This window comes from Neopsephotus bourkii, unplaced genomic scaffold (genome assembly GCF_033783945.1).
Source record: "Neopsephotus bourkii isolate Nb327-2 ecotype Australia unplaced genomic scaffold, CSIRO-AGI_Nbou_v1 NB_53, whole genome shotgun sequence".
In the NCBI taxonomy this organism is placed as follows: domain Eukaryota; kingdom Metazoa; phylum Chordata; class Aves; order Psittaciformes; family Psittacidae; genus Neopsephotus; species Neopsephotus bourkii.
The window spans coordinates 605,016-617,501 of NW_026900570.1; the positions used below are offsets into that span (position 1 = coordinate 605,016).

General features: G+C 38.9%; 1 protein-coding gene across 4 annotated transcripts in view; it reads left to right on the forward strand.

The window, feature by feature from the left end:
• The window catches only part of LOC133209774 (sodium channel protein type 5 subunit alpha-like), a 212,753-nt gene that overhangs the window by 152,825 nt on the left and 47,442 nt on the right, over nucleotides 1–12,486 (forward strand). For 2 of the 4 annotated variants that reach the window (XM_061348581.1, XM_061348599.1), the window contains 2 exons: nucleotides 2,087–2,245; nucleotides 8,979–9,099. In XM_061348581.1, coding sequence (XP_061204565.1) covers nucleotides 2,087–2,245; nucleotides 8,979–9,099 — 280 coding nt within the window. The remainder of the gene's footprint in view (nucleotides 1–2,086; nucleotides 2,246–8,978; nucleotides 9,100–12,486) is intronic. The other 2 variants (XM_061348584.1, XM_061348592.1) reach the window with 2 other exon arrangements.

Genomic DNA, 12,486 nt, shown 5'->3' on the forward strand with positions numbered 1-12,486 from the left:
GGGTAGTAGATAGAGAATCGGTGTAAGTTTGGCGTTTGACTCTAGCTTAGTGCAATAATTTGCATAACAACTTGAATATTTGTCAGATCAACTGAGTTACAGTCTGTTCTCATACACTACACAGTTTCTAATGAATTTGAGTGCACAGCCTTTTTGCATAAATGAACTTGAAACGTCACCTCAGTTTGCATTGCACTTTTAACATGAAACAATTGTTTCTGTTGTTTTAGTGCTATAACCAATACCATGCCATTAAGATTACTTGCTACTAAGTTGTATGCACATTGCATTAAAATAAAAAGGCTTTTTATGGCTGAGTGCCTTGTGCATACTCTGCCTTCCATGTTAGCTTTTCCCCTGAATACTACACTATTTCCAAAGATGCGCCTTAAAGAGTGTTGCTTTTTTGACAGGGACAGAACTGTAGCTCAGTGATTATGAAGCAGTCTGTATCCTGAGAAGATCAGTGCTAAACTGTGCCTAGAAACTGTCTGTAGTACATTCTTATGCAGAGGGTTGGGGCTTGGACATGCATAATTTCATTTATTAAAGTTAGAATATATTTTAGACCATGTGCCCTCTGAAGCAGGAAACAAGTAATTTGATTTTATATTAATTTGCTAGAAACACAGAACAACATTTGAAAGGGCTGGTACAAACCTGACAGTCCAAAAGTATTTATACAGAGAGCAATTTGCTTAACCAACTGCTTCCTTTGTGTCATCTGTTCTTGCAGATAGTTATATTTGGAATAAAGTGTTTTTCTGCTCCTGGTACCTCTTGAGGGACTTCCTGTGGTGATGTGGCTTTAGAACTGAGGCAGGTAGGCTGTGGCTCCCTGGGGAAGGGAAACTCATTTAATACATGAATAATGTCGAATGTCAGTCAAGCCAAGGCAAAAAAAAAGAAAGGTGGACAAATGAAAGATAAGTAGGTTTAAATAATTACTGTTGAAATGCTGCTATGCTTGTAATTTTTTTCTCAGCATGGAAGTCCTTCTGTAAGCAATTCAGCACAACCCTTTGAAACCGGCTAGAGCTTTATTAATATTTCAGTGGCAGCGTTAGTAACGGCATGAACGATGGTAGTGCTGTGATGAGCTATAGTGTTTTCAGAGAAATCCCTGTCTTAGGTGAATCAATAAAACCGCATTGATTTGCACCAGCAGAGAACTTGGGCCTCCCAGTGTAGACACCAACCCTGCAAACATGCTCTCCTCTGCCGTTAGTCCTGGGAGCACTTCTAGAGAGCTCAGTGGCAATAATCCTCACCCCAGGAAGAAGTGGCTGGATTTAATGGCATCACTCATACTAGCGAGCACTGGGTCTACTCAGATGTGTTTGCAGAAAGAAAATTATTGCTCTGATCGCAGAGTCCATTCCTCTTTAGGGAAGTACTTAGGACATGGTCTCCTTTCAACCTGTGTTTAAGTCCCATTGGCATTGGTGGGTACAAAGTGGTGTTTTTCTGAATAGGAGGCACATACATTTATGTGCTTGCTTGCAGTTTTTTCACATCTGCTTTTAGATGCCTTTTATCTCTTTCAGCGAACTTTGCATTATCCTCCTCTTAAATGTGTATCTTGTCTCCTCTGGGTGCAGTTGTTCTTCCCACACTGTTTCAAGCAGACACATAACAAAGCATTAGGTATTACACTTGTGCCTTTCTCCAGTTGTAACACTCAGTATCACTGCCTGATTGCATGACTTCAGACTACACCCCTCAGTTATTTGACTGAACTGGAAGCACTTTTCTGTGCACCACATGTTACTGGAGGAAGATTGTCTCTCAAAACCATACTCAAAATGGAGATTTCAAGCAGATTTCTTCCCACGTCAGCAACAACAGCTCAGAAAAAATGTTGACCTGTTTGTATTTCCATTTTCTACTGTCAGATATCTTGACATACCCAGTTTCTACAGCTCAAAAGTTACAGCATAATCTTTTGTTATCTTCTTTTTTTTGCCATTTTCCTTAAGATGTTGTCCCCTCACAAGAGTAGTCCAGGCTATTTTCTCTTCTAGCTGGGAAGTTCTCCTTAAGAAATATGCATGCTATCAAAGAAAAAGAAAATAAACCCATCTAGGATTATTTCCAGCAGGAAAAACAGCTACAGCTGAGGGGGCAACGATGCCAAAGCCCAGGCGTCCGGAGTCAGAATTCTGAGATTTGTGAAGAGTTAAGTGAGTTGCACGTGGATAAGCAGTTGAAGGCTGAGCCACCACCTCCAGTAGGGCAAAAAGAGGTAACAGAAACAACTTTCCTACCTGATACTGCATGCAGTTCATTGCACCAGTTCCATAGTGCATGTCACTGATTTATGTGGAGTTTACGGCTTGTAAAAATACATGTTTGTCAAGTGGTAGGAAAGCAGTAGTACGTACTAGGTATGACAGTCTTAGTAAAGATGAGAGAGGATTTTGTTGTTATAAAAATCATTGTAAAACTTGGGAAATGTGCACTGTAAAGTAAGATGGGATTCCAAGAGGCTTTGGGAAGAAAAAAAAAAAAAAGAAAAGGAAAAAAAAAAACGTAAAATTATCCATAATGTTACTGTCTTATTTTAGGAGGAAATATGTGTGTGTTTTCCCACTGAAAAGTAGAAAATGGAATGAGAATGGCACCTGCTGACTTGGCAGATCTGTACATTGAGTTCACTGGAGGGCATTTGCGATCTGTCACAAATGCCATTTCTTTTCCTGTTAGCACATAGACCCAAGAAAAAATGCAACAATTTAAGTAGCTGACATGAAGATACATGCTAATTAAATAGTAAGCCTTGGTATTATTCAGTTGACATTGGCCAAAGTGCGGCTCACTTGTTTCTTGATGTGTACACAAGGACATTTATTTTCAATTAATAGGATTATGTCATTTGTATGAACATGAATACCAAAAACACATGTATTTATAATGTACACTGAGTGGCCCCATGCTTCAAATTCCCTGTATCCTGCTTGCTGACTTCTTGGGTTTTTTTCCCATTTAGCTTTGTCATTTTATTGATATAACGTTGCCTTTTTTTTTTATTAGAGAGTGATGGATTCCTCTCTTTGAAATCTTGAGGGTTTGGGTGGAGCTGGTGAGTTTGGGTGATGTCCTGGGAATTTGGGGAGCTCCGTAGCTCCTGGATATTGGAACCAGTAGTGGTTTTGAGGGTCTGAATTAATGAAACGGAAAAGATTACTTAGTATCAATATGCATGGCACTTCTCCCAGTTCTATAAGACTTCTGGCAAGTTTGTGCCCAGCAGGAGCAATCCTATAAAGAAATCTTGACAGAGCAGCAGGAAACAGACACATCACAGAGCCAGAGCTCATCTTCTCCAGACCTGCTGATTCATATTGTCATATGGGGTGGAATTTACTAAATTAAATGTAGACATCTGCATCTGAACTTGTCATCTGAGACCCCTTTATAATCAGTGAGGACCTGGAGCCAGTGTAGTCAGGTAAATATGTCTCATCTCTGACTGAAATCAACATTACAATTAAGTCAAGTAAATAGTCTTCTGAAAGTGCTTCTTTCTCTCCATTGACTATAAATGGATCCCAGGATAACAAGATGAATTGTACACTTAGGTGAGCTAAATTCCACCCACAGTAACCTGAAATCCTCTAGCCGTGAAACATTTCTTTAAGGAATAACTGTCCATGGCAGAATACTTCTTGGTGTATTGAACTTCATCTTCAGAATGGAAAGGTCCTGAACTTTAGAGGAAGGAGACTTAAATATTTGATATCCCAGCCTTGGAAAAAAAATTATATGTATTTACCAAAGAAACACAAAACTTTAAAATGTTGAGATGAAGCATTATAACTTGGAGAAGTTACAAGACAATTTCAGGATTTTTTCTCTCAGGCGATTAGGTATCCTTCATGATTAAATATCTTTTTGAGATAAATAAACCCTGCGATCCTAATATGGAGGCTGGAAAAGCATGTCCTTTTTTAGTGCTATAATGAAATGTCATGATAAATCAGGAACATTCTAGCCTTGATATATTCAGCAACAACATGATAAAGAAATAATCCCCATTTCCTCCCTCAACATTCAAAGGATTATGGGACATAAAGTCACCTTTCTATAGTAAAGTACAATTGGTTCTATTTGCAGCTGCTTAGAAAGAGGTGGAGGAATATGGCAATAATCCAGGGATGACTTGAAATCAAACGGAAGTTCACATGAGGCTATGAATGCCAACATGAAAGAGTAAAGCCCAAATGATGCTATTTTTGAAGGCCAGATCTTGTGTGGACATTACATACTTAAAGTCCTCCTATTCAGAAGTAATCTTTGTGCCGGCACACAAGGACATGCTAATCATCTTTTTGATGAATGTCCCAAGAACTTGTGACTAGCCAAATAAAGCCAGCAACTGAGAAGAAGTAACAGATTTGGTCTGCCTAAGAGACAGGGCATTGAGTGATTCAGTCAATAACAGGAAGCACTGAACGTGTTCTGAATAAAACACTGTTGATGTCAGTAAAGGACACATTATATGATTAAAAATTCATCCTATATAAATCATCAGAAAGACACCATAGAAATAAAATCATTGATGTCACAGGTGGATAAAACATCAGAGAACAAATTGCTGAATTTCTCTGCCAAAATACTGCCCCATAAAATATTTTGTACAGCTTTGTGGAATCTACCTTTAAATGTATCTTTGCAGGCAACTTAGATTTATTCATTTACCAAAGGTAACAATTCACTTGCTTAGAAAAAAAATCTCATGGCTGGGTAAATTGCCTTAATAACTAGCCTTTTCTTCTTCTTTTCCATTTGAAGTACCATTTAATTACTCTCTTTTAACAATTTTATCCATCATTCCCTTTTTATGAATTAGTATCACTTAATGTAACAGACTGTTGTTTGCTTCCTTTTGTCTTTGGCTTACCTGCTGAAGTCACTTGCCACTGTTCTTTCATTGCATTATTTCTTGTAAATGAATATCTCTGTGCCCTTTATCTGACTTTTTTTTTTTTTTTTACCTTTCTCTTTGCAACTCACCAATTATTTATTTTTGGAGTTCTTTTACCAAGAAGTAAGCACAATATTCCAAACACAACTTCCAACCATAAATAGAGGAAATAGTATCTCATTACCTAGATGCTTCCATGTAGGTTTTCTGCATTATTATATGCCCCTGCAAAATCACATCTAATTTTTTAACATTAGTTCAGGTTTCCAGAATTTCCATTGACATTTTCCTGGAATTCTCTCATTTGTACTGTTTTGAGTCAAGTCCCAATTTGCTATATTCTCTCCATGTTTCACTTCTTTACTTTCTGTTTCCTCGGTTTCTGTACTTTCTCTGATTTAATGTTATCAGCAAACATGAGGATTATATTGGTCAGTACCTCTTCTATATCTTTAGTGAAGATAATGCTGACTTTAATCCCTACAGATCTCCTCTGAAGACAAAGGTTTTTTTATATTTGGGTCCTTAGGATGGCTTTTCTCCACCCAGCAATGGGTGAATCCAAGCCGGTTACTATTTATTTTAAAAGTAGACTTTTATATAATAGGCATCCAGATATTTCTTAAGGTTTATATATCAGACGTCAATTTGATAGATTAAGTCTATGATCTTCAGAGGTGGGGGAGGAAGGGTGACAAGAGAATTAAGCCTTGAGCAAACATCAATTTTCAGGGAGATTTCAGCATTTCAGTGCTAAAGGCTTTCTGAAAAACCCATTCAGACCCATTTGCCACTGTTACAGACACAAGTGGTGGGTGTGTAAACCCTCTCTGGGTACTTAAAACAGCCATTCCACCCAGAAACACATTAAGAACTACCCTCTGCGGCATGTTTATGCACTAGTAGGAGGTCTCCCAAAGTGGCTTCTGATGGGTCCCATTGTCTCTGCCTGGTACAAATCCTCTACTTACTTGTTCCAAGAAAGAGGAGGTTCTATGTTTGTCCTTTTTGCCTTCTTTTGGCATCTTTGCACCCTGTTTGTGCACAGTACACTTGGCATACAGGAGAACCACCTCAGTGCCTTTACACCTCTGTTTTCATTTCACTCCAAGAAAGCACTCTCCTTTTGTCCTCTGAGTCGTTATTTAATTTACTTTAATCACAGGCTACAGTGAGTGTTTAGTGATCTGTGATTCCCATGATTATTCCCTTTTCTCTATGCTCAGTATTGTGTTTACTTATTGCTGCTATCCTGGGCTGTTCCCAGTTTTCCATGAGTGTCCACTATTGATCACTAACGGTGTGTTAACTTGCTGTATCGCATCCCTTTATTCTCTACGAGGTGGTTATCTGGATCTGCTGATTTGCATATGTTTCAGGCTTTCTAGGTATTTGTATTAATTCTAACAAGCTGTCCTCACACTTTTTGTTGGACCCTGTGTTCGATTCTTTTAAAAAGAGTTTATTTTCTTAGGAAACTGCATTTTGACGAGTTACATCTTGCTCATCAGTTGTTATGTCTCTAGCTCTTCCGTTTACTGTGTTCTTGAAAACCTTCTTAAATCCCTTTAACCTTCCTGGCAAAGGGTGACCTTCGCTTCTTTCCTACAAGCTTTCCTATTCTTTCCCTCCTTTCTCATACATATGGTTCCTTCTTGGAACCATATGAACCCTGTGAAGTCCCAGTTCAGACCCTCAAACCTATGTATAGTGTTTTTTGCTCCTTTTCTTCTTCAAAGGCTTTTCAGAAGAAATCCTGTCTGTTTTGTCTTGCATGTTCCTCATCTCCCTTTGATTCTGATGGATTCTAATTTTTTTTAAACTCCTTCTGATAAATAACTGTTTTGAATTCTTGATCCTTCAGGATATTTTCCTTGCAGTGTATTTTAATTGCACTGTGTTGTGTTCTGTGAATTCCCTAGCCTGTCTCTGCTAAATCCAGCTCTCTTACTGACAATGCTATTGAGCTGACATTGTTCTCACAGTTTTTTTTAATTTCTGTCTCTTGGTAAGAATTATATCTAGCAAGGCTTCTTTTCTCATTGGAACCCCCATTTTCTACATCCTACAGCTGTATACAATTTAGAAGTATTTCAGTGATCTGTGTTTTGATGTCTTCATAACAGAACAGATAATGTTTAAATGCATTCCATAACGAACAGTACCAGAAAGTTCTGACTGTGCTAAAATTTGACTTTTTTTCCACTATCATATGCCATTGGTAGTCTGTAGAAAATGGGCTCTGTACCAGAGTTGCATTTTGAATATGGATTTTTTAGATGCTTTATCCATGTCATTGACCTGCGCTTTCTGTTCTGACTGTCTTTTTAAAAGGCTTCTTCTGAATTGTTTGCAGCCCTTTGGATTAGAGCATTAAAAACCCTAGCCAAGACTATGACCTTCTGGATGCTGCAGCTAATTGCAAACAAGTAGCTTCCATCCCCTCTTGCAAGCATTGCTGGAACGTTTAGTCTTCCCCATTTTACCCCAGGTTTAGCATTTCTCTCAATTCAACAATAAATTTTGCATTATTGTCTATATTGGAAAACAGAGGGCATATCTTCACATTAATAATAAATATGTAAAGCTGTACCTGTTCTCTAGCTATCATCCTCATGAAAATAGTATTTTATGTGTTCGTGCCATCTCTCATAGAGCTATCTCACAGGTTGTTTAAAAGCACGGGTAAGTATTATTGTCCTTTTTTTTTTTTTAATGGAGATAGTACTATTGCATGATAACGCACAAAAAGATTGCAGTAGGTACTCAGACAACAGTTAACAGATCACCCAACTCTCCTGACTCCTGTTTATAGCTATTCTGCATGATGTGACACATAGAAGTTGCCAGCTTTGATGTTGTCCACTCGTGCCAGATATTGCTCTAATACAGTCAGAAACAGTAAGCAGGGCTGGTCTAATCACAGAATCACAGAACCACTTTAGTGGCCAAGTGAATAATCAAGTAAAACATAATTTTGGATTAGCACAAAATTGAAATGTTTTATTGTGACTAGTAAAATAAAATAGGGGGTAAAGTGGAACCCTGTTTTCTTCTGAAGAAAATGTTTTGATTTGTTGAAAGAAAGTTTTGACCTGAAATGAAATTTCTGTTTTGTATTTGGGTGACATATTTAATCTACATTGTATTTCTTTTAATAGCAAATTCTACCTCTAAAATGTTTTTTTTTTAAATAATGTATTTCCCAGCAACTTTTACCCAGATCTACTTAGGTGTTCCCCTTCTAAATAGATAAGGCAACCAGTGCTTCAGGAATCAGGAGTTTCCTTGTCCCCTTTTTGCAGAGGAGAATTTGAGAAATGCTGAGTCCAAACAATGCACCTAAGATGATGGTGTCAGATATTTCAGGCAAGCAGTGAATGTGTCCTTCCTCCCATATCACCTTGAGATCAGAGGTGTGTGCCCACAAGGCAAGTGGCAACATCACGTGGTGGGAACAAGTTAGGCATGGGATGAGGCAGGTGGAAAAGCCCTCTCACACGCATGTTTCTGTAGCATCGTGTGACTGGACCTTGGTGTCAGAGGGACTTCTGCTGTTCTCAGAAGAGAAGCTTTGGCAGCAGGGAGCAGAGGATGGTCCTAACAGACAAGGTGCAGATTTCACCCATGAGGCGTGGGTGAGGGGCCTAAGGACCTAGGTCCCACTTCTGGTTCCTCCCATCTGAAGGTATGAGCCTTCAGGACATGCAGGCCTTAAAATCGTGAGTTTTTCTGTCATTCCAAGCTTCCACCTACCATTCATATTCAATTGATGTTCACTGTCTTTCTACAATTTGCTTCTCTCTTGTTTAAAAAAAGTAAGTTTTACATAATAACTTTCTTTTTTCTCATTAATGGGTCAACTGCTAGCTCACTGCAACGTAGGCAGAGCTGTCATTCGAGGAACGGGCACCATGTGAAGTGCATGGAGATGTCTCTCTGTTGTAGTGGCTTTAGCTGGGGTATTGGTTAGTGGAATAAAAATTCAGCTACTTCCTTCAGGTCAATTGATCAATTTGTTTTCCTCATCTTTGCTCTTGTTGACAACAAGCTTGATGAAATCAGTCTTTCTGAAGGCAGCACAGTGGATTTGACAAATCCTGCAGAACTGCTGGAGCAGATCCCTGAGTTTGCTGAAGAGCTGATGGAGCCTGAAGATTGCTTCCCCGAAGGTAAGGGCCTGCATATCTGCATGTTTCACTGCAATGTTGAGGCAAGAAACCTCCTTTTATCTCAGTGAACATCTCTCCACCTTCTTGCCACGTTGCTGTGGCTGCTTGCAGTAGTATTGCACTGAATGCGCTTTTTTTCTTAGGTACAAAGTACACACTCAAAATCACTTGTTATCATTAGTCTTTGCATTTCCAAGGTGAGATAAGCCAAAATGAATGCTCTACAAGGCTACACACCTTCAAAAGTACTTTTTGTGTCACAAAAGGGTTTGTTGGTGGTTTAGTTTTTTTTTTTTAATGTTAATTTTTCTAATTTGGCCAGTGAAGACTTTTGCCGTCCACTACATGTGCATAATCAAATTTGGTAGAGAACTGACAATTTCAGGATGTTTCTCTTGCTTAAATGTATATAGGCAGTTAACAGAAACTGTCTGGAGAGTTCATGAGTCCTAGGGACATTCTTCCATTTATGTTAAAGGTTGTTAATATTAGCATGCCCAGTAACTTTCATCTGACCGGGGTATTTTACTTAATTATTTTAGAGAACAACAAATCACATTTACATAACTTTGTTAATACCAAAGTACACCTTCATGTCATTTTTTTTTTTAACACCAGCTTGATCCAAAACATGAGTATAAGACCCAGCTACGTCAGATCTATTTTAATGTAAATCTTTAAGGTAAATAACATCCCAAGGTATTTCTTCTCACAGTGAGTTCAATTCCAAATATTATCTCAATCATATTCCTCATTTGCCTTTAAATCTGGGTTAGGAAAAATAGGGTTAGCTGAATGTTAGTATATTCCCCTGAAAATTCAAGGTTTATTAGGAATAAAAACAGAGCTGCGCAGATGGGATCAGACAGAGATGATTTGCTGGGTATATGAATGCCCCTGAAGTCAGCAGAAATGTGCATCTCTGTATCTGTGATAAAGATGATTGAATGAGGTAAGGGAGCCCTGCAGGGCTTACAAATGTCCCTAGGTTCTAAACATTTTTTTGGCAGCTCTGCTTAAAAGCAGTAGCCAAAAATTAATGCAGTTGATGGAAGAAAGCATGGTGTAACTGTTCTGGCCCATACAATAACATTTAGAAATTAGATCAGGTATTTCCATTCTTTTACTATATATTTCTTAATGAGGCTACTAAGCAGCAATCTGTGTTGTGCACTGCAAAGTGAGAAATTATAATTGCTTAAACAAGCAAGTGCTGTAAGAGCTGTGCTAGTCAGATGCCAGTTTACAAATTCTGAAACTGTGGCTGGCCATGATCACCTTCCAGTTTTTAAAAGGAATAAGGCAGCAGTCACACAACCCATCCCTTCATCTAGCACACAGCCCTGATTCATTCCCAGAACAGTAGCACTCTGTAATTTGCTCTGTCTTAAAATAACCACAACTGCCTGGAACTCCGTCATGCAAGACCACATCAGTATCAACCCAGTTTGTCAGATCTTCTCCACTGCTGTCAGTGGAATTTGGGGTAGCAAATGGTGCTCCTCTAGATGGATCACTGGAAGCATTAAGCCAGTTTTGGAGCCCACTCGTTATCTTGGCAGTAGAGAAATGTAGAAACAAAAGCACTGCGGGCCTTGAGATCTGAATGGGCATTAAAGGGGAACCTGCTCCAAGGGTGTCCAGAGGCACTGGGGACACAGTTGCAGGTGATGACTTCACCGACATATTTGCTCTGCTTTCCTGTACAGCACACATCCATACAGTTTTTTCAGAGTCTACTGTTTAGGTTAAATGTGATCACATTCCTCATGGATTAGGCAAAAATGCATAAACTTGACATGTGAAAGTTTGCTCATAAAATTTCAAGTCGAAGTGCCATAAGCTGAAAGTCCAAATGATTCTTACTGCAGTGACATCAACATCTGCATTTGTTTATGCAGGGAAACATTTTCCTATAATTTTCTTCTGTTAAGTACTTTCCAATATTTTTACCCAAATTTACCATTGCAATAAAATCTCATGCAATTATCACTTCAGTCTAGTTAAAATCCAAACAATCCAACAAACAACAGTCTGGTTAGCTAAGATATGACACAGTTATAAAGCACAAAAATGAAAGTATTGAAGGGCATGCACTGAGCAAGCTTATGTAGTGTTGCCTTTACTCATTTGTAATAAAGACGTATAACAATATTTGGTATATTTGGGAGAATGACCAGCTAATATTTATGAAAGAAGGAAAGTAGGTGAGATGAAAAGGAAGAGCGAGAGGGGAAGGGTTAAGTTCTTTACCTTGTTAGCGCACCAGCTATCTAAATTCAAACTATGACATTTCTAAACTCATCCAGCGTAGGTTATGTCCTGAACAAATATGTTCCCGATTCAGCCCCTTTTTCAGATAACAAAGGCAATGAAGATAATGCATGTTCTTGAAATAGATCCTGAAAGTTTGCTGAGGTCACAGTTTTCCCGGAGTTGGGTGACCCAGATAAGCCATATGTTGTTTTTCTTGGGGAGACTTGTTAATTTGTTATTATCTCAAAATAGATTTGATTAGGGTCAATGGGGAGCATTCTTGGGTCAGGAAATGTGAAGCCATGGCGGGGTCACAGCTCTGGCAGCTACCAAGTATTGCTGGGAAAAAACTGATAGAAATGGAGAGATCGTTCTTGTTGCCAGTTGATGGGAAAGCAACATCTAGGCAATGCCAGCTACTTGGGTATTTTTTCCTCCAGATGCCTTGCAACACTCCAGTCCTGTTACCTCCATTGGTATGTGTTCTCTGCATCAAAAATTGCTATCTGTTTGGACATTATCATCTGTGTGTCACAGAAGGTCATCCAGAGAGCCCCCTGGCCTCAGCACACTCCTCTCTCCCAGACCCTAATAGGAGAAAATTTTCACCAAGTCCTTAAGCGTAATTCCCTGGACACAGTCCGCTGGCAAAGGTTTCTAACAAGTATGGTCAGATGCTCGTGTGAGAATGAGCTACCTTGCTTAATGCGCAGTAGAACGCAACTCGTGACACCAAGGACGCCCAAAACCAGTTTTTCATGTGACCATGTAGGAGCAATTATCGCAGCTGGAAAATGCCATGCGACACAGTGAGGTTACTCTGATTAATGGTGGGATCTGCGTCATACCCTCCCCAATCACAGTTAGCAGCTATTTAGAAATAAAAAAGCCAAGAGGAGCAAAAATAGACCATTAAACTGAACAAATCTAAATTCAACTACAGGGACCACCACCAGATAATTTTTAAAACCTAAGTAAAACCAAACCAAGCCCAAGAAAATAGATTAATTGTCAACCTAGAAAAATAACATGGAACAAACCCAATTTTAAAGTATCTCTTAGAGCTGTGATACCTGAGACACAGTGTATTTTTCCATCAGGAAGAGCATGCTAGTATTTTGTTGTATACAA